We start from the raw sequence: 22,650 nt of genomic DNA on the forward strand, positions 1-22,650 counted from the left end.
TGTGTTTGTGTATATATGTGTGTATGTGCATGTGTGTACACTTGTGTTTTTCGTGTGTATATGTATGTGTACATGCATGTATGTGTATGTGTATGTGTGTCTACATGTGTGTACGTGTTTGTGTGTATATGTGTGTATGTCTGCGTATGTGTGTATGTGTGTGCGCATGAGTGTGTGGGTACATGTATGTGTGTTTTCCCAGTGGCAGGGAGCAGGTGTCCCTCTCTTTCCCTCAAGGAGGCTCCCACCAAGGCTGCAGGATGTGCCCAGCTCCCCCCAAGCCACTGTCCCCAGAGGCCAAGGCCTGGCGTGTGCCGTGGGGAGGCCACTGAAATGCCACTATTCTCCGCAGTGCCCAGAGGGCCTAAAGTGCTGAGTGCTGAAGCCTGACCCGGAATCCCTCTGAGGGAGCTGTGTTTGTGGGGAGAGCACCCGACAGCAGCTACTGAGGAGAAATAAGGTGACACCGGCCAATTTGGTAAGGGGGGGTCACACACCTGGTGGTGCCTAGGGTTACTCCTGGCTCTGTGCTCAGGATCCCTCCTGGTGTGGCCCAGGGGACCATATGGATGCCCGGGACCTAGCCCAGGCTGGAGTCTGCAAGGCAAGCGTCCTTCCTGCTGTGTATCTCCAGCGCAATGGGGCCGACCCTAGCTCCAGGTGCTGCTGTCCTCTGGGGCAGGGGCAGGCTGGCGATCGGGGCGTGGCCTCTCTGGAGAGAGACGGGAAGGCAGCCCCGGGCAGACCCAGGAGAAAGGCCCGGCATTTCCCACCCCGGCAGTGCTCAGGGTTTACTCCCGCTCGGCAGTCAGGCATTACTCCTGGCAGTGCTCAGAGGACCATAAGGGACGCTGGGGATCGAACCCGGGCCGGGTGCATGCAGGGCAAGCCTACCTGCTGTGCCATCTCCCCAGCCACAGTAAACTTGGTTCTCTAGGACTGCTTCTCAAAACTGGTGACTTAACGGCCCTTTGGGGGCCCCAGGGGAAAAACTCCACAGTGGGGCTGATGGAATGGGACGAAGAGGCCCAACTGGTAGACACGGGACCCTAGTTGGAAAAAGGCCGGGAGCCAGGGTCACAGCACAGCAGGGAAGGCGCTTGCCTCGCAGGTGCCTGATGCGGTTTGATCCCAGCACCCTCGCTCATCCCCTGAGCCCACCAGGAGCGACCCCTGAGCACGAGTGGGTGTGGTGATTACAAGGCTGAGAGGCACTGGTCCCAACCCCCAGCTCGGCAGTCCTGGCAAACGAAGACTTCAGTAGTGCAGAAATGAAATGACAGGCAGGGCCAGGAGAGGGCGAGGAGGTGGGAAAGTGGCTTTGACACAGAAGCCCTGGACTCGAGCCCTGGCACCGTGTCATTCCCACAAGCACGCCCTTCCTCCACCTCTCCCCCCCCCACACACACACACTGTCACTGTCACTGTAATCCTGTTGTTCATCGATTTGCTGGAGCGGGCACCAGTTTTGCCTCCATTGTGAGACTTGTTACTGTTTTTGGCATATCAAATACGCCATGGGTAGCTTGCCAGGCTCTGCTATGCGGGTGGGATACTCTCGGTAGCTTGCCAGGCTCTCCGAGAGGGACGGAGGAATCAAACCTGGGTCAGCTGCATGCAAGGCAAATGCCCTACCCACTAGGCTATCGCTCCAGCGCCCCCCCCCCAACACCAAACCCAAAATATGTAAAGAACTCACTTTATCAATCTAAGAATAAATACGCAAGGCTGTAGTAAGAATGCAGAGGGAAGGCTCTTGTCTTGCAACGCCACTGGCCTGAGTCTGACCCACCTACGACAACTGCTTCCCTGAGCTCCTCAAGGTGTGACCCCTGCGTGCAGAGCTGGGAGTTAGTCCTGAGCACCCCCAAGTATGACCCCAAAATGCAGAAAAAGGAAAAAGAAAATGCAACCCAATACATTACATCTAGATCTAGATACACATGTGAGTGTGTGTGCCCATATTTATCTACAAATCCAGAATGGATTCCAATTCCACATAGGAGACATGAATTCTGGCCTAGAAACGTTCCTCGCCTACTCCTGGTCCCAGAACAAGATTGAAAGCCTAGGATTGACGGGACTGGAGCAATAGTACAGCAGCCAAGGGGCTCGCCTGGTACGTGGCCGACTCAGGTTCAATCCCGGCAGCCCATACGTCCCCCGGAGCTCCACAAGGAGTGATCCCTGAGTGCAGAAATGGTGCGTTCCTGAGCATCACCGGTGTGGTTCCAAAACCACCACCACCACCACCACCAATAATAATGAAGCCCTGAAATTGGGTTTTCTCTGGGAGTCCCCCCACTCCACTTTTCACCTCTGCTCCCCACTTTCCAAGCAGGCCAGCCCAAGGGGCTCTTGCTCTTGCTGCACCAGGAACCCCCCCGAGTAAGGCACCGATTCCACAGAATGGGCCATTCTCTAGGGGCCTGGGCGCCAAGATTTCAAGGTGGGAGGGGAAGGAAGCAGGGTCTCCCCACCCAGGACACCTGCTGCTGGGGGTACCAGCCCAGGAGCTGTCCCATCGGGTCATTTTCTCTCGATCCCTTCAGAGAGATCAACCATGCGATTCTGTGCCTGGGGGGGAGGGGAGGCAGGGCCCGGCCAGCTGACCGGACAAACAGAGGAGCTTCGAGTTCATGGACAGAGGAGAGGGGGTTGCAGACCACAGCAAATTAGGCATTTAAAGGCCAGCATGGTGGCTTTCGGAGATTAAATACAAGATGGATTTGCTGAACGCCAGGCCAGCCCAGTGGAAGGCAGACCGACCTCAGGCGGCGGGGCAGGCGGGCAGGGCCCAGAGCAATCCGAGGGCTGAGCAGAGGCACCACCTGAGAATTTCTCCTTCACAATCCAAGGTCCTTCCTGAGTTCCTCGGCCTGTCACAGGCCATAGGACATTGAGAGACGATGGGACCGGGGCTGCGGAGCTGGCCAGCTGGTGTGGCTGGGGCTACTGGTGCCCACCAAGGTGTGGTGAGGCCTGGGTTGGGGTGTGGGGCCAGGCGAGGACTCCTCAGAGACCCCAGCCTTCCTCTCACCCAGACCTGCAGCGGGAAGGTCTACGGTCTCTTCCGGAAGAAGTGGCCAGAAGCCCTGAAGCCAGAGATACGAGTAATGCGGGGGGCATTTGCCTTGGGTGTGGTTAACTGACTTTGACCCCCGGCACCTAGAGGATCCCCTGAGCCCTTCCAGGAGTGACCCCTGAGCTCAGAGCCAGGGGTAAGCCTTGAGCACCGCTGGATTCCCAAACAACTGCATTGTTCATCGATTTGCTCGAGCGGGCACCAGTAACGTCTCCATTGTGAGACTTGTTGTTACTGCTTTTGGCATGTCGAATACGCCTCGGGGAGCTTGCCAGGCTCTGCCGTGAGGGCGGGATACTCTCGCTAGCTTGCCGGGCTCTCCCAAACAATAACAAGAACAAAACCATATAGCAAAGAGCTAAGCCTGTGGAGAGCAGAGTATCCCCAAAGGAAATGGGAGGTGGGCGTGGTCGTTTGGATGGTTCTGGAGTCTTGGTGGCAGGGAGGGGGCTGCACCTAAGGCGCAGGGGTGTGCAGCTGTGCTCAGATTGAGTGGATCGTTGGGGGCTCACCATTAAATGTCAGAAGGCAAAAGGACCGCAGGGGCCGGCTAGCGAGACATGTGACTGCATGTGACAGCTTCAGACCCTCCTCTCTGGGGAACCCGGAAGGGCCACAGTGGGGGTGGCCTGGGCAGATCTGAGGCGCCCCCAGCCCAGAGGGAAGGGACCCGCTGCCCTGCAAGAAACTGCAGTTTCTCCACACTCGGCACACACACACACACACACACAACACATTCACTCACACTCACATATACATATACATTCAGATACATACACACACATGCACACTCACATACATGTACACACTCATACACACTCAGATACACACACCCACAGGCACACTCATATATATGTACACACTCAGATACATACACCCGCATGCACACTCACATACATGTACACTCATACACATATTCACATACTTAGACACATACACACTCAAGCACGTATATACTCACACATGCATATACATGCTCACATATACATACTACCGTATATGCACATACTGGCCCCCCACACTCCCAAACACATACACACTTATAAACATCCACATGTATATACACAATCAACACATATATACACATCTCTCACACACATACACAATCACAAATGCATATACACACTTCACACAGTCATACACACATCTCATACACTCTTACACATATATACACATGCACATACACATTCCCACATATACACACAAATATACATGTACACACATGCACACTCATCCTTACACAGTCAGCATGTACATACACACATACACCACACATATTCACACATACATGTATACATTCATACATCTCACCTGTGTATATACTAATCTATGCACACATACTCATTCACTCGCACTAGCTCACATAGGCTTCCCCCAAAGGCACACTCACTGCACCCCCAGAACTATTTCATCCCTGTGCCCAGATGGCGGTTCTGCCAGGTCTCCACCAAGCACATGGGCACTATAGGGCACCAGTAGTGGGACACTCACCCTGGCCCCAGGACACGCTCTCCTGCTGGAGGGAGCAGGTGACCAGGCCGGGCGGGTGCCCACTTTTCCCAGGAGAAGCCCATGCAGAGCCCAGGAGGGGTCTTGAGAGCCTTGGGGTGGGGGAGCCGCAGCGTCAGAGGAGAGAAGCCCCTGCCATCGGTCTGCTTCTCGCTCTTGTCTAAGCGGGAACAATGGTGGTCACGAGCCCACGTGGACAGCAGGACTGCGGCCCCTCAGTCCTGCTGAGGTGGCTTCCTCCCACCCAGCACCCCAGAACCTGGCCCGATCTCCCAGCTCTGGGAGCCTCGAGGGGCAGGGGCGCACAGCCCAGGAGGGGCGGCGGGGAGCACCTTCTCTGCCCCCACCCTGCTCCCGCAGAGGAACTGGGGCAGAATGAGAACCTGGCCACAGGCCAGGAAGCAGGGGTGAGGGCGACAGTACTGAGAGAAATAGCCACGGCCTGACTGCCTTGACCACACTGGCCACTTGGGGGGCGCCCACCCCGGGGCTGAGCCTGGCCCAACCAGCGTGGGAGCAGTGAGCTGCCGGCCGTCAGAGCAGAGGCAGAGCCCACCTCCAGGACCAGGACGAGGCCGGGAAAACCAGGGGACTCCATTTGTGTCCCGTTTTCCTGTCCACTTCTGGCCATGCTCAGGGGCTCTGCCTGGCCCGGTGCTCAGGGACTGGCTATGTGGGCCATGTGGCAGAGCCATCGGTTTTCTCTCTTGAACGTGATGGTTTCCCTCCACCCAAGGCCAGCCTGGTTCTCTGGGGTCTCTCTGCAGGCTGCAGAGAGAGGGGGGCAGCGGCTCACAGAAAGGTCCCCGTCCCAAATCCACAATGACGAAAGCAAAGCCCTGCACACATGGACACGCACCCACACCCACACACACACCCATGCACACTCATGCACGAGCACCCACAACCACATGTACGTGTGCATGGGCATACACAGACACACACATGCACGTGCACACCCACATGCACACCCACATGCATGCGTATGCATGCACACACATGTGTGCACACCCACACTCACACGTGTGCAGGCGCACACCCAGACACGCACATGCACACACATGAACACATAAATCCATGTGTGCACATGCCCATACACAAATGCGCATACACGCACGTGCACACACATGCATGCGTACACCCCCCCACTCACGCACACACACACACATGCACACACGTGCATGCACGAAGAGGACATCTGGTGGGTCTTCTCTGAGCGCAGGTCCCACCCTTGGACACACCAATCTCACAACAGAGCCCTGAAGCTGGAGGCACCATTTGCACCCTGGTCTGGAGGAATCGTGGCCCTTCCATGGATCTCGGGCTGCAGGAGCCTGGCCTTGGACGGGCACCCAACATATGACTCAGTTTCCCCTTATGCATGAAAGCAGGACTTCTCTGGGTGAAGGGGGCTTGGGGCTCAGAGTGATCCCCAGAGCCGCTGGGGCTTGATCCAGGGACACGTTAACCCTTGGACTCTCTCTCCGGCGTGGGTGTCCTTCTTGGGTGAGGTGACCGTCCCAGGCCGGCCGCCCCCGGGGCGCTCTGCCTCTTCTTCCTCCGTGTGCCTGGTGCAGGGCAGGAGGGCTCTGAATTACGTGCGCCATAGATCTGACAATTACTCTCCCTCTTCCTAATTTGGATGTTAATGTATTAGCTACAGCGTTGCCTTCTAGGCCTAGAAATTGTTTTTCCCCCCACCGCCCTGAAATTATACATCCAGATAGAGTAGTGTTCATTAAAGTAAGATTAGGAGAGGATAATATGTGAGAGGTATGTAATCTTTTGCAAATGGTTAGTAAATTGGAACTACCCCAATTACAATCTTGTTCATCACGCAGGGCTGAGCGGCTGCCTGGGCCGGGCGCGCGCGGGGCGGCTCAGCTCACATTTCATAAATATTGTACACACGCGCCACTCGCACCATCTGCTGCTCCGGGCACCGGCGCGGCCCGGCTGGCTGCGGTGACGTGGGAGCGGGGCATCCTCCTGCAGGCCCACCTGGGCGCCTGGTGCCCGCGGCCTGCGGCGTGCTGCCACCCACCGTGCCAGGCTCAGTGTTGGCAGATGCCCCGCTGACCCCCAGGGGCCCTGGACCAGGTACCTGTGTGCTGTGGGGCCGACCGGAGCAGGCCGGGCAGGGGCGGAGTTGGGGGGCAGACTGGGCTCTCCCTGGACCCTGATGTGGGGTCGGGACCCCTGAACCCATGTGCCAGCTATGAAGTGGTAACACCCCCGGTTCTCAGAGGCCAAGGGGGGCATCTTTTCTCCCCACTTGTTTGGCCAGAGCCGTTCTGCCTGGTCCCCCTGGAAAGCCTTTCCTTTCATTTGTTACGATTCTTGTTACTGGGGTACCGCCAGGCGGTACTAGGGGCTTCCTCCTGGCTCTGCACTCTGAGAGCATGCCTGGGGGCCTTGGGGGCCAGCTAGGGTGCCAGAGACGGGGTCAGCTGTGTGCAGAGGCAAATGCCCTCCCTCTGACCTATCACGTTGCAACCCCTTTTTCCAGCGGTGGTGGAGGGAGTGGATGGAGGGAAGGTTCCACCACGGCGGGCTGGGGACGCACTTGCACCAGGGGTGTGACCCCACCTCTGCAGAGGGCGAGTTCCCAAACAGCAGCTGACACGTAGTTACAACGGCATCTGGGGTCTCCAGACGCAGGCTCAGCCCCTCCCTTCCACAGGACCAGGTGAGACTTTCCCTTGGAGGGGCGAAGACGGACCCGACAGGGCTTCACGCCTCAGTCCTCACACCCGCCCCCCACACCCCCGCCCCTGCCCCGGAGGGTCGAGGAGAATCTGTCCATCTCGCAGATGAGGAAACAGACTCAAAGGCTCTGACCTGAGACTTTACTGAGGCCGTGGTTTGGGAGCACGCCCAGAGGTGCCCCGGCTCCCCTGTGGTGTGGGGCTCAAGGTCAGACACTCTCACGCAAAGCCTGGCGCTGCAGGCTGAGCTGCCTCTGGCCTCGCAAAACGTTTATTTTTATTAAACAAAATTATTTTGTGTGTGTGGGGGGGAGGGGTTTACACAATACACTCAGTGAGGCTTGGGGTTGCTTACTCCTGGCTCTGCTCTCAGGGATCATTCCTGATGGGTCCAGGTGACCAGATGGGATGCTGGGGATCGAACCCAGGTTGGCTATGTGCAAGGCAGCCACCCTACCCGCTGTGCTGTTGCTCTAGCCCCTCATATTGTTGTTTCTTTTCTTTTTTTTTTCTTTTTGGTCACACACCTGGTGATGCTCAGGGGTTTACTCCCGGCTCTGTGCAGAGGAATTACTTGTGGTGGCGCTCAGGGGACCATCAGGTGCCGGGGATCAAACCCGGGTCAACTGCATGCAAGGAAAACACCCTCCCGAACTGTGCTATCTCTGCAGCCCCTCAGATCATTTTAAAAACACTGTGTGTGTGTGTGTGTATCTGCCTCGTGTGGGCTCCAGCTTGCATTCTGCTTGAGGATGAAGCCCCCATCCCTCACTGCCCCCATCCCTACGGGACCCCTCAGCCCAGCCTGCTGAACTCTGCCAGCCCAGGGCCTTGATCGGGTGCCTTCTCTTGCCCACCCCCTTCCTTAGCCAAAATAATCCTCTTCCCTGGTACATCTATACAATGGAATACTATGCAGCTGTTAGAAAAAATGAGGTCATGACGTTTGCATATAAGTGGATCAGCATGGAAAGTATCATGCTAAGTGAAATGAGTCAGAAAGAGAGAGACAGACATAGGAAGATTGCACTCATCTGTGGACTATAGAATAATAGACTATAAGACTAACACCCAAGAATAGTAGAAATAAGTACCAGGAGGTTGTCTCCATGGCTTGGAGGCTGGTCTCTCATTCTGGGCAACTCAGAGAAGGGAACACCAAGTAAAATGTGATTGGAGGTCATGTGGGGGAAGGATGATGCGGGCCGAATATAGACTAGAGACTGAACACAATGGCCACTCAACACCTTTATTGCAAACCACAACACCTAATCAGAGAGAGAGAACAAAAGGGAATTCCCTGCCATAGTGGCAGTGTGGGGTGGGGGGAGACAGGACTGGGGAGGGGGGGAGGGATGTTGGGTTTACTGGTGGTGGAGAATGGGCACTGGTGAAGGGATGGGTTATCAAACTTTGTAAGGGAGAAACAGGAGCACAAAAATGTATAAATCTGTAACTGTACCCTCATGTTGACTCACTAATTAAAAATAAACTATTAAATTAAAAAAAAACAAAAAAAATAATCCTCTTCCTCCCCAGGTCCTGCACTTACAGCCTTTCAGGGACCCCCACCCCTTCTGCACACACTGCGGGGGGCATTAAGGTGTGTGTGGGTGCTGGTACAAACATAGCACCATGATCTGCTTCTCCATCCTGCTTCGTGTCAGCTGGGCCCCGGGGCAGTCGAGGCTGGGGTGCTGCTCAGGATATGGGGGGGGGCTGGAGATCAGGCGCAGGGGTGGGGGTGTGCTCGGGCCCAGGCCTGAAGGGAGGCCGTGCTCCTCCCGCTCACTTCCCATGTGCCGAGCCCGAACCAGATGCACAGGGGGGTGAGCGGACCGTTTCCTTCCGAGGCTCCCGGAGCTCCTGGGGTGCTGTCCTGCCTGGCTCCTAGGGGAGTCCCAGTACCTGTGAAGTGGGGTGGTGGCCACTGCACCTGGCCCAGGGTCATGTGCCCGCGGGCAGTGCCCCAGGACCCTTCATTTCCCAAACCCAAGCCAGTGGCGCTGGGGGTTTCTTTTTGGGCTTGTTTCGGGTTTTTCTTGGGTGGAGGGGAACTCCCAGCGATGCTCAGAACTTGGTGGGTGGCTTGAGGGTGGCATATAGGGTCCTGGGGATCCAACCCAGGTGGCCCACATGCAAGCCAAGCGCCCTGCCCGCCGTCCCCAACATCTCCTTGTCCGGGTCAGGGGTGGGGGACGTGTCACCCCTTATCCTGTCATCCCCGTGGGCATCCTGACCACACTCTGACCTGACTTCTTCTGAGAGGGGCTGCTGGCAGGGCTGCAGACAGACCTGAGAGCACGTGCCCAGGTCGGGGCCTGAAGCAGGCTGGCCGCTGCTGCTGACCTGAAGGACAAAGCCACAAAGGCACAGTCAGGGGCAGGCGAGGCTGCCCCTCCCCCAGTGAGCACTGGACATGGAATAAAAGGCTCAAGTCTTTATTATCCAAAAAAAAAAAAAAAACGGGAGGCAGGCAGAAGAGTGGGTGCCCGGGAAGGGGGAGGAACGGGGAAGTGGGGGCGCCCCGCTGAAATCGATACTGGCCAGAACAAGCATTATCCCATGTGGAACACCTCAAGCTTCTGCCTCGAGAATTTGATTGGATCTTCAGAAAAACCTATTAGAGTGTTGTCAGGGCCTTCTGGTGATAACTGACCAGCCCTCGCCAATCGATGCTGCTCACTTGCGGAGCGCCGGATTTTTTAACAGCATAATTGTTTTTTTAATAACAGGCCGGCTCACCCACTCCGGCGCGCGGCGCGTCCGGCCCGGACTCCCCGCTGAAGAGAGAGCGGCCCGCGCGGGCCCGCCACCCGCTCTAATCGCGCCGTCGGCGTCTGGACGCTCCTGGGCCCTCCGAAGTGCCGCGGGAGTCAACACACAAGTCAGAAGTACTGGCTAAGTGGAATCCATGCTTCACCAAGGAGCCTTTATTTATTTTTAAAGAAAAAAAAATGGGATGGGGGGGGGATTAACGGTGGGGGGGGCTGAGCTCAGCACCGTGAGGGTCTCCTCAGAGCAACAGAGGAATTAGTTGCCAATTAGCATGGTGTTTGGGGTTCACAGCCAGGGCGGTTCCAAGCATGACAAGTCACAGCCAAGGTGCCTTCGCGCTTCCCCTCAGCCGGGAGCTGAGCTGCCGGAGAGCTTCACAAATCGCTGGCCACAGTTCAGGACCTTAGAGAGGGGGGTGGGCTGGGGGGCGGGGTCTGGGAGGAAGTGACTTGACCAGGTGCTCCAGGCTGAAATCGGAGGCATGGTTGGGAGCAGGGCACGTGACTGGGGATCACAAGTGGGAGCTCAGCATCACCAGCCTCCCCGTCCCCCGCCAAAACTAACCCCCAGCGCTGGAGACAACGGGAGGGCTGGGCGGGCACCTGCCCGGGCCCCAAGCCCAGCTTGTCAGCGAGGACAGTTCGCCAATGTGCACTGGATCCGGCTGCTCTGTGGGACCAACCTCACTCTGAACTGGGGCACTGAGCCGGAGAAACGGGCTCGAAGGCAAGGTCATCGCGTCCTCTGCGTATTGGGAGGTCGGCGGGGCGGAGTGGGGTGGGGCAGCCGCCTCCCGAGCCCGCTGGAGATGCCGGTCAGACTATCACCCCAAGGCTGCCTCATACCAGGCCGGCCTTGCTCTTTCAGGCTTGCCTGCTGTGGACCGTGGTCTGTGCACCCCCAGGGTGGGGGGAGGGGAGGTGCAGAATCTTGAGGATGGGGTGAGTGTCCAAGAGGGCTTGTGGGAGAGAGGTGAGGGGGGACTGCTGGGACCCCTTTGGAGCGGGAGCTCCACAGCATCTCCGACACACAACCCCTCCTCGGCCACAACGCCAACGGGTCCGCGTGGTTGGTGGGATTACTGGTTTTGAGAGTCTGACACATTCCAGACTTGATTCTTTTTTTTTTTTTTTGTATTTTGTAGCTTGGAAGGTTAGTCCTGGCCTAGAGGTGCTCCTAGGGGTGTTCCAGGGACCAGGGGGGTGCCAGGGGCCCAAGCCCACCCTCCCACATGTAGAGCAAATGCTGGCACAGAGCTCGCTCCTGTTGTCTTTTGAGATCTCAGGGGCAGGTCCCTGGCCCTAGAGCCCCGAAATTTAACAAAGGAACAGGTGGGCAATCCCCCAGCGCAGAGGGGAGGCCGGACAGATGCAAACGGTGAGCAGGGGGGGGGGCTTCAGCGCTGCCGGTGGGGAGGCAGGCAGGAACCCTGTCCAGGACGGGTCCAGGGCAGAGGCAGAGGCAAGGCCCGCTGGCACTCAGGTGTGTGCCAAGTCCACTGGCATGGCCCACCAAGCACCTACTCTGGGCCGGACCAGACACGGGCTCCACTCTGCGCGCTCACTGCTTTCTGGACGGGGACCAGGAAGGTGAACAGACACTTCAGAGAGGCGATAAGGACGCTGCGAAGCGAGGACGAGTCTGCTCCGGGAAAGGCCAAGGCACGGAGGTGGGAGGGGCTGGAGGCAGGGATGGGGACAGGGGCCCGGGAGGTGACAGGTCACTGGGAGATGGAAAGAAGACACTTGGGTGCCAGCAAACGCTCAGGACTGGGAGGGAGCCAGGCGGTGTCCAAGGTCAGCCAATACTAACTGCCCCGCTGGAAGGACCCTCCCTCCCTCCTTCCTATGGGGAACAAGGATGGGGAGCCCAGGAGAGGCTCGGAGAACCCAGTGACAGAGCTGCTATGCTTCAAGGTCAAGGGCGTGGAGTGGGCGATCGCCAAGCACCTGCTGTGTGGGGTGGAGGGTGAGTGTGTGTGCGCGACGGGCAGGGCTGAGAACCCGTGGGGAGGGGGGTTGAATTGGGGGGGGCATCCCGGTCTCCAGGTTCAGTGACAGGTGAAGCCAAGTATGAGGGAAGGGGGGGGCGGTGTGAGAGGACCAACTAGCCTGAGCCTCAGGCAGGTGCCACCCAGAGCATGTGACGCCTGGGGCCAACCCACAGATCCCGGCAAAGGGGCCAGGAAACCCCAGCACTCAAGACTCAAGAGGTGGAAGGGTTGACAGGAGTTGGCTGGGGGATGCCGGCAGATCACGCTTTTCTTTTGGGGTCCCTCCTGGCAAGACAGAAAGCTGACTCAGAGACTCGACTCTAGCAACCCGCTCACGGGTTCTGTGGTCGGGGTAGAACACACCATGGGAATCCCTAAGGCCCGCTGAGGGCAGCCCGACAGGCTCCGGCCGGAAGTCCCACCGGCAGGCAGCTGACTGGCAGCCAGCAACCGTGGGGGGATGGAGGGAAGCACCATGAGGTGCCTGGAGCCCCCTTGGCCAAAAATGACCTGACATGCAGGAAGTTGGGGGGGGCACAGAGGTACGGGGACCCAGAGTCCTGCCGCCCCGCACCGACCCTCCCGACGCGGAGCCAGCCAGGAGCTGGAGTGGCAATGAAGCGCAAGCCAGGAGTGGCTGTGGGCACTTCCGGCCAGAGCTGCTTCTGCGCAGATGCCTGCAGTGGGGACATCCTTCCGCAGCATGGAAAAGCCAAGACTAGAAGGGGCCCATGGGACAGCCACGGCTGGGGAGTGGCCGGGCTGCTGGGAGATGGCGGTGGGGTGAGTGGGTGGGTCTGAGGGGTGCTGGCGTGCCCCATCCTGGCCTGAACAGGCCCAGGCTGTGTGGGATGCGCACAGCCCCAAGGCACAGCCCCTACCTCCCTTTCCCCGTCTTCGATGCTGGCAGAGGGAAGACAAAGGAGGCCCCTGGGCTGGGGGGGGGACGGCGTGAGCGAGCTGCCCCCGCCCATGAATAAAGCAGGAGCTTTCCAAGCGTTTGTTCTTGCGAGAGCCAGCCCGGCAGCCCGCTCGCCAAGCCATGTTCGCAGTTGGATCCTTAATGCATTGTGAGCGTTCAATCAAACTTTTAGTGGTGAAACTCGGGGAGCTGAGAGCCAGCTAAGCCCAAATGGTCCCTTTGCTTTTCCATCTTTTGTGGCTGCCTGGCTGTGCTCTTGTGGGTTTTGTTGTCAACAAACTCCTGGCTTGCCTTTGAGCACTCCAAATTATTGAAAATGACTACAGCTTAAGACTGGCAGGATGATTGTTAAAAACAGCCCTGGCATTAATCATAGCTTAAGAGCTTTTGGAAAATGATTCTAATTCAGAAGGGGTGGCTTACAAAGAGGCTTGTCGAAAGCAGAGCAGACATCAAACTCTGAAAGGCAAAAGAGCTTCCTTGGTACCCACACCTGGAGGCTTCTGAAACCCAGCTGGCAGCAGCGTGGGGGGGGGTGCACCCCATCCAACCACACCTTGTGTTTTCAGCCGGGGCCCCACAGCACCCTTTGCCCTGCGCAGGGGGTGCTGGGGAAGGGAAGACTTCAGGGGGTGCCCTGAGTTAAGTCTTGCTGGCAGATCCTGCAGTCAGGAAGGGAAGGCTGGTTGCCCCAGCGCCTGCCAACAGCCAGAACGCCTCAGCCGGGGCTAAAATAAGCTATGTGCACAAAGGCAGCTGCGTGGGCAAACGCTCGGTCAGCACTTGCGGGGAGCTGGGCGGGGCGGGGAGCTGATACGCTGCCTTTTGCCCGCCTGGCAGGATGAAGGCCGGAGGCGAGGGTTCTTGCCATCAGCCTTCCCCAACCAGGGAACCATCGCACAGGGAATACGGTTAATGGTCTCCATGTAGGGGAAGCTGAGAACGACAACCCTGGGGTTGTGGGGGGAACTTGGTGTATAAGAAGGGGGCCGCATCCCACGGGAGAGGGGCCGCTGACTGGGTCGTGCCTGCATCAGCCAACGCTTGGGGGGGTCTGGGGAGAGGCACTCTGGGGCGGAGGAACATGGCTTTGCACATGCATTCGCAGAAACAGTCAGAGCTGCAGCCTGGAGGCACCCTGGTAGGAGCTCGGTCCAGGCAGCCTTTCCCACGGGAGGCCGGAAGTCAAAGGGGGTTGTGTCCTCCCCGTCCAGGCCCCTGGCTCCGGGCCGGGCCTGAGTGACGATGCTGGGAGGGGGAGAGCGGGGAGGGAGTGCTGTAGAACTGGAGGTAACTCCACCCCATTCGCGGTGTTCCTCGTGGCCGCACGGGGAGGCCAGGCAGCGTCCCGTCTCTGCAGGAGGCCCTCCTGGCCCGGAGTGTTCCTTCTCCGTTCTGCAGCCTCCCTGCTGCTCTGCTTCTGGCTTCCGGTCACCGGAAGGGCAACAAGGCCAGGGCAGGGCCCGAGCCCAAGCCCGGGAGCCATACCGGCCCGCCGGGAAAGCAGCCCGCAAGAGGGCCTGCTAGCTTTGTGTTTCTGTTTGTTTGAAAGCGACCGCCTTTGCAACTGCAGCCAGAAAGGGAGAAAACTGGTGATCTGAGACCCTTTTCGGTGCTTTGGTGCCGCTGCAAGGAAATCTGTTATTCTCCATACACGGTCTTGGGCATCTCCTGGGCGCCGTGGCTCGCTGTGGTAAGAACCAAGCCACCGAGAACAGCTGTGAAGGTTAGAGACCTCCGCAGGAGCAGCAGCAGCGGCAGCACTGGGCTTTGGCAGGCAAGGAGGAGAAAGAGCCCAAGGAGGACGTTTCGGCTGAGAATAATGGCATTTCCCCTTCCTGGTCCAGGCGATAAAAGATTCATGCTCCTAATGGCAACACTTAGCGCGGCTGCTCACTTTACTCAGGGAGAGGTTAGAGAAAACAGGCCTAGAGAGAGGGGGAGAGAAAGAGAGAGAGAGAGAGAGAGAGAGAGAGAGAGAGAGAGAGAAACAGAGAGAGAGAAACAGAGGGGGGAGAGAGTGAGAGACAGAGAGTGAGAGAGAGAGAGAGAGAGAGAGAGAGAGAGAGAGAGAGAGAGAGAGAGAGAGAGTAATTGTGTCACCGGCTAACAGACTGATTAACGCAGCAAACTTCCTTCCGTGGCAATACTTTCTAATCGGGTCTCTGCTGTGCGCCTGGGCAAGCCAGCTTTTGTGGATTAGCTAAGACTCAGCCTTGCCAGCCTCCCGTTGCAAGTTTAGGGAATGAAATACACAACGACAGAGGGGAAAAACAAACCAAGAAAGAGCAATGGAGTCACACATTTCAATATTCGGCGGCCATTAAGGGATTTAAATATTTGCTTGCTATTAGAGGCGTGCGCTAGGCGCTTCCAACACCAGCTCTGGAAGACTGAAATATCAATTACGGATCAATTTTCCCCCCAAGTAAACACTAATGCAGGATAAACAGTATTAGAAGATGCAATCGGAACATTGCTGACTTCAGGACGGACTTCCTGCTGGTAACAGCAAGTTTAGGCCTGGTGATTAATTAACCCGAGAAGATGGTACTTAAGGAAGATTTAGGCGGTCACGTCTGCAATGTGGCGGGGGCGCTGGGGGGAGCGGGGCCCAGGTGCGGGGCACGTCGGACCTCAGAAGCAGTCTTCACCGCCCACAGCGCCACACCTCCAAGGGCTGGGAGGAAGTAAAGCGGGAGTTGAGAGCACACGTGCCGGGCAAGAGAAACCAGGAGACTGAAGGCCTGGCGGGCAGCAAGGCCGCATTTGAATGCGCAAGGCCTGTGTTGTTGCACTTCCGGGCACTGACCACTGGGGGCAGCCGACAGTTTAATGCTCCGTTTGAAATGGAACATAAAAATGTAAGCAAAACCAGTGTCCGCTCCTGGGTACGCGGGAGTCCTGTAAGCAGAACGTTTCTGCTCGCCAGTCTCCCGTCTGGGGCAGCTCCCCCGAATGAGCGTCTGATCCTCTCTCTGGCACAGAGAAGAGGCCGGGTTTCAGAGGAACCACAGGGCTGGCTCCTCGGGGGACCTGGGCTCAGATCCTTCTCACCTGCCAGGGCGCATTCTGCACGCTGGCCCCTGACCACGTCAGCCAGCAGCGCCCAGCATCTTGGCCACCCCTGCACGCGTTTGTCCTCCAGGGGACTGAACACACCGCATTTCCGCAAGGGCCACCAGAATGCCACCTGCCTCACGGGTGACAATGCAGAACTGGCGAGGCGCTCTGGCTGAGGGTCCGGTGAGGCTCACAGCCAGGCCTCTGCCGAAGCTCCCCTTCATTCACTCCCCCCCCAGCCCCCGGCCCCACCCCAGTTTTTGAGCCACATCAGAAGATGCAATAAGCCCTGGCAGTTGTCCGGGCTTACTCCCGGCTCTGTGCTCAGGGGTCACCCCCCACAGTGCAGATGGAACCCAGCGGGGCGATGGGTGTTGAACCGGGTCTGCGGCAGGCTAGACAAGCGCCCCCCTGCTGTGTTCTCTCTCTGGCCCCCAAGAATCTACTCTCACTGGCCCTGAGCCCACGACTTTAACTGGCGGCCACCAGCTCACGCGTGACCCTGGGTTTGGGAGAGGCACCAGAGGCCGCCTGCTTGAGCAATTCCTGCCCGGGGAGGCAGGAGGCAGGAGTAGGACTCAGGCCGCAGACAAAACGCTCTCCCTGAAGCAGCGACTTCCCACCTGTGGTGGGTCCCGCGTGACGGGCGCGAAGGACCGTTTCTCCACGGAGAGAGCTCAGGCCGTCCAAGAATTACAATCACGAGGCCACTGAAAGACTGCACCAATAAACACCCGCATATCACCTCGGGTTCCGGTGGGTGTGTCTGGAGGATGCGGGCACTCTTGCTCCATGCCAATGAGGGGGCCTGGCAGCCCCTCAAGCTCCTCCACCACATGCTGTTACCTTGGCAACCCCCTGTGAAACGCCAGGGGCTAATGGATGGCCCCACACCCGACCACGACGCACCTGCCTGGGGCCGGGGGAGGGGGCTGCCGGGGTCGAGGCTGTCGGTTTGGGCTGGAGTCTGGCACTGGGGCTGGGAGCGGGCTCCTGGTGGCCTGTCAGTCTCGCGGGCATCTCTCCTGGTCTTGGGGAGTGCTGGCTTTGCCTGCCTCCGGCTCACCCCACCTTTCTCCCTAACAGCCTCTCCAGTGACCTCCACAGCCCAGCCAGGTGGCGAGAGAGTTGCCAATCTCCCCAGGGAGTGGGTGAGTGGGGACCTGGGTTCTCACTGGGTGCTCTCCACCCGGGACCCACCGTGAGTCCTGACAGTGGTGCTGGCCAGGGCTGGGGGCGCCGTCAGCCAGCCCAGGAGCCCCTACAGTCTGGATTTCTCTGCCTGCCTGGGCGTAGGATAAGGCCAATGCCACCAGCACCAGTGCCCACCACCTGCTGACCGGCCGTTTTGCCCCCTCCACTGTCCACGTGCAGCCCTCCCCGTGGCCACCCTGAAGCTCTGCCAGGGCTTGTCGGGGTGATGAGGCCCCAAGTCTGCCATCCTAATTGCCTCCCCCCAGAGAGCCTCGAAGCCCTTACTCTGGGCCGTGGGGCGGGGGTCAGCACGTGCTTCCCAGGGGCGGGGGGTCACTGATGTCCCCCACAGCTCTGGAGACCACCGCCCCATTCCCGGCAGTGGGGGACGGCCAGGCAGGCGCTCTGCCACCGCGCTTCGGACACAGGCACCAGGGAGCAAGCGGGAGGAGGGTGGAGGTGGGGGATGGGGTGGGGGGGTGGGGGAAGAGGTCGGGAAGGGGACACAGCCTTTGGGCTTTTCTGGAACTTACCTTGGCTTCGTCTGCCGAGCCGCCGCCCAGACCTGTCCGAGAAAGAAGAAGAGCTCAGCCCTGGGGGGCCCTGGGGGCGGGCCACGCCAGGTCCGGCGGGTGGGTCGCCCTGCAGGGGGCAAGGGGGACGCCAGCAGCGGCTGCCGGGCTCGGGCCTGCAAGTCTCAAGGGTCTGAGAAGGCGGGGGGCGTCCGGCGCGTCCTCGGGGCCAGGAGAGAGCTTGGAAGGAAGAGGCGCAATGAGTTCAGACACGGGGTCCCGCGGGGGGCGGGTGGAGCAGCCGACAGAGGGGTGGGGGTGCGGGTGGGGGCGAGAGGCGGGGTGGGGGCGCAGGAGACGAGTCCGGGGTCCGCGGGGCGCCGCTGCACCTGCACAAAGCGCGGGAGGGACGCGGTGGGGCCCGAGGCCGCGCCTGGCCACGTGGCCGCCTGAGCCGGAAGCGGAAGCGGAAGTGAACAGGGCCGGAAGGGGCGGAGAGAAGAAAAGCCGTTTAAAGGCGCCGCCACACTACCCCACGTGCTGGCCCCTGCGGCAGGGTCCTAGGGAGGAAGGGGTGGGGGGTGTGCCCGGGACCCCGTTTCCTTGCTCATGCCCAGGCGCCCGTAAGAAGTCCATAATGAGATGAAAGGATCACATTGTAACATTAATTTTTTTTTATTAAGAAGACAGATATTTTATAGTACTTCTTTTTTTTTTCTTTTCTTTTTGTAAAAATGGTATACATGAACCAATACAAAATGCGGATGGGAGCATATGGAATATGGAGTTTCTTACACCGTCACATTGTCCATGTACACCTTTAAAAACAGAACTGGCCTAAAGGGAAAAAGAAGACGGTCGGTGTGACTAAAGAACAAGCTTATTTGGCATCAATTATACATCCTTCATTATTTTATATTCCTTTTAAAAAACACAAAAAAGAAAACCAAGTTTGTTCTTTCTTCACTCTAAAAAAAGTGATCAACCTGTACAAAGTAATACTCAACAATACATTTCAAACAGTGCACTGTATACGTAAGAAAAAATACATAAACCAATATACAACTAAAATCCATAATTTCCTGTTTTTTGCTTGGTTTTATTATTATTATTTTTCCAATGCGTGGGGCCTACACTTTGCAATCTACCTGAGACGGAAAACACCAATCGAAAACACAGGGACCTGAGACATGTCAACATTGTAAGCCACAGTTACGTCAGGGACACGGTATCTACTGCACACGTAGCAAAAACGGAAAGGTGGGGGCCAACGATGAGATGCCAATTCGGGGAGCAACGGGAGGGGGCATCTTTGTATCTTCCTAATAACAAAAACAACGACGACAGAAAAAAACCTGCCAACGACATGCTCAATGGTTGTCACCCTTTGACACGGTCATACTATGCTTGGGGTGGGAGCTAAGGGCTCGGAGTACAGCTACACGGTACAAAAGTCATCGAAAAAGGGACGTTCCTTGTGGCTTTTAGTCTTGGGTAAGTGCTTGGGGGAGAGGCGGGGGAGAAAGGGAAGACCAAAAAGCTGCTGGTTATGGATTTTTCTTTTACAGACCAGTCCGTTCCCAAAAGGCCCCCCATATTGCAATGGATCTATCAAAGGATAAAAAAAGGAAAGACAAGGAAAAGAAACACGCTTTCCAAGAACAGAGAGTTGACACTTGTTTTCCCCTTAAATAAATCAGTCAAAGTTTTCCACATAATGTAACAAGAGTAAAAATGCACCTTGCAAAATCCAAAAGCACTCACTGAAAATGCTATATAATATATATTTATATAGAGAGGTTTTTTTTTTTTTTTGATGCCATCTTTCCATCAGGACCATATCCTGGAGTCTGGAGTCCTACCAAAACATACGGTAAGTTCGGGTTTTGTCCTTGAGGACTACTTCTAGATTTTCGAGATGTTTGTGAAAATCTCCACTTTAAAAAAAAACAAAACAAAACAACAACACCAAAAAACCAAAACCAAACCAAACCAAACCTAAAACTCCGGGCCAATCAATCAAGGGTCGCTCGACTCCTTCACCTCTTCCTGGGGCTCCAGCCCAGACCCCCGTCGAGGGGGCTGGCTTGAGCGTCTCTGCACTATGGCTGCGTCAGGAGAGTCGGTCATGGATTTGGCAGATGGCTCTTAAGGCTCAGGAAAGAGGCCAAGGCTAGTGTATGAAAGGTAAAAAGATAAAAACACGCACATTGGACTTTTGATTAAGTAACTGAAAATCCCTACGTGCTGTTTTCCCACCTCTGCTCCGAACTTTCCAGAACGGAGATGGCCAGCAGGAGAGCGGGAGAGCAATCCCAGCCCCGTTTTGGTTATTTATTTACTTATTTATGTATTTTTGGTGCCTCCTGCCTTTGTCAAGCCAAATCGAAAGAAACGAAAGTTTCACATGGATTCGAGTTGGAACTCTCAGCATGACAAATATCTGTAATATACAGTACATGCAGGCCACGTCTTAACTGCCTTCCTAACTAAGCGTAAAGGGGGGAAAAGAACCCAAAAACCTGTCCCATTCATTCGCACACCACACGGACTTGCTTTTTTTTTTTTTTTTTCCTACCGATCAGTGAGAAGTAAGGCCGATTGGGAAAGGTGGATGGAAACGTTTGGAACCGAAATAACCAGAGCAGAACTTGCGTTTCCCCCCCTCCCTACTTGCCCTCCTGTGGCAAACTCACAAGTGTCCACTTATATAAAAGGAACAGACCTCGCCGGTGGGGTCTGCTTAGGGCATTAGAAAAAAGGAGGCGCCCCTCCACCCAGACCTTTCCATAGCCAGTGTGGGGTATCTATACTGAGCCGTCTACAGATACAGAATTAAAGACAGATTCACCCTCATTGGGACACACCTCACTTGCGGATAACCCTGTACAGTAATGTAGTTCCACAGCAAACAGAACAGTTTCGGAATCACAGTCTAAGTTTCTAGTCTCCGCCACTCTAAAGTATTCGAAACATGGGTCGTAGCGGAGAATTCTCATAGTTCACCCAAATCTTGACGACAACAGAGAAGAATGCATTATGAATACACTAAATTCTGAACTAGGAGATCTAAACTGTGCTGGTTCTCCTTTTTTTTTTTTTTTCTTTTAAAGGAAACTGAATTTTGAACAGAAAGCAGTTACTTCAAAAACAAACAAGAGTTAAAATAAAATAAAATAATAATGGGGCAAAGGTTTTTAAGGAATCCCAGCAGGCAAATTCCAAAAACGGGAGATCTGGGGAGGAGGAGGAAAAAAAAAATTCCCAAATATTTTTGGGAAAAAAATAAATGCACACTAAGAAGGGAAAAATGGGAGGGGAGGGGATGTAATGAACAAAGAAACAAACAATAACAACAACAGAAAAAAAAAAACAAGGCACAGAATTGTCTGTAATTATCCAAACTAAAGCCAAGACTCCAAAATTGACTCGGGAGGAGGGAAACAAAAATGAAAACCAACCAAAAAAATAAAGAGAGGTGTCGAACAGCAGAATGTACTTTTCCAAGAACATTTCTTTTGTTTGTTTGTTTTTACACAGCAAATCCCAAGCCTTCCCAGTCTCACGCCTTTCCACCCATCCATGAAAAAACACACAGACTTTCTCGCAAGTTCCAATATCACTGTCTCTTTATCATCTAAATAGGGCCGGCTGGACACCTCATGGGAACAGAAAGGCCGGTCTAGATGAAGTACTCTTTCTTTTCCTCCGAGCTGCTCTGCCCTCCTTCTGCGTTGATGATGGCCGTGTCTGCGTCGGCGGCGTCGTCGGCTCCTTTCGCTTCGTGAGTGAAGTATGTGCCTGCAAGAGGAAGGGGCAAAGCACCGTGACTGTCTGCCAGGCCGCGGGCGTGCGGAGTGGCGCGGGGATGGCAGCGGGCCTGGCAGGCCCTCGGCAGCCCGAGAGGTGGTGCAGGCAGCGGAGGGGGGAGAAAACGACCGGAAGGAGAGAGCGAGGGGGTGCGGGGTCCGGGGGTGGAGGAGGAGACGGAGGGAGGGGGGGTGATCGCGGGGGTGGGGTGGGGTGGGGGGAGTCCAGGGGTTCCAAAGGCACCACTCCAACCGAAATGCTGCGATATAATTCAGCAAATGAGACATTAGAGCGGTGATGATGGCCGGGAGGAGACGTGAGTGGGAGCTAAAAAGATGCAGAAAGCCGGTGAGCTGCTGGCTAAGGCGTGAAACAGCCGACGCCCCGGGCCCGTGAGTGAGCGGGGATGTGCACGCACATGGTGGAGGACCGAAGCGAGGAAGAGCCATTAGCCGATGGAGGAAGGAGGGCCCCCGGGGACGCGCTAGCATCCTCGCCACTGTCTTCTGCCCTCCGTCCGCGCCACGTGGAGAAAGGGCGTGAGGTTCTAACCACGGCGGGCGAGGCTGGGGGCTCTGGCTTCAAGAACAGGGCCTTTGCACCTCGGATGTCACCTCTAAGCCTGCACCCGGGCTCAAAGACCCGCTGGCTGGCCCCCACCACTTTAGAATGACCGGGGCACCCATTGACGAAGTGGGGGACCCTCTCAGCACCTAGTCCCGACAGGCTGCAGGAAGATCAGGTGGTCCAGCTCCTGCGGACACCTCCGGGTCGCGCAGGCACCGCCTCCACAGCCAGGCAGCCCTCCTCCTGCCTCCTGGGCCAGGCGTCCAAGACTCTGAGGACCACTCGGGCACACACACCCACGCACACACACCCAGCCCATCCACTTGCCGTTTCTCAGGTTCCCCGAGGGACCAGTCCGAGAGGTCGGCGGGTGGGGGGGGGCAACGTTGGCTGCTGTAAGCCCCTTCGCTCTGCAGGGCAGTGTGAAGTGCCCTCGGCCCCGGCTCTCCACGGCTGCCCGACAGCTCTGCCCTGCTCTCTGGCCTTGCCTGGGGCTCCGTGAGACGCTC

At 56.8% G+C, this 22,650-nt stretch overlaps 1 protein-coding gene across 8 annotated transcripts in view; it reads right to left on the minus strand.

Moving 5' to 3' along the window:
- Positions 1-12,690: 12,690 nt before the first annotated feature.
- The window catches only part of CADM1 (cell adhesion molecule 1), a 373,107-nt gene continuing 363,147 nt past the window's right edge, over positions 12,691-22,650 (minus strand). For 6 of the 8 annotated variants that reach the window (XM_055129874.1, XM_055129873.1, XM_055129870.1 and 3 more), the window contains one exon: positions 18,416-21,565. In XM_055129874.1, coding sequence (XP_054985849.1) covers positions 21,447-21,565 — 119 coding nt within the window. In that variant the 3' untranslated portion in view covers positions 18,416-21,446. Of the gene's footprint in view, positions 14,924-15,630; positions 15,676-17,785; positions 17,818-18,415; positions 21,566-22,650 lie in introns of those variants that run through there. The other 2 variants (XM_055129871.1, XM_055129869.1) reach the window with 2 other exon arrangements.

This window comes from Sorex araneus, chromosome 3 (genome assembly GCF_027595985.1).
Source record: "Sorex araneus isolate mSorAra2 chromosome 3, mSorAra2.pri, whole genome shotgun sequence".
Lineage (NCBI taxonomy): Eukaryota > Metazoa > Chordata > Mammalia > Eulipotyphla > Soricidae > Sorex > Sorex araneus.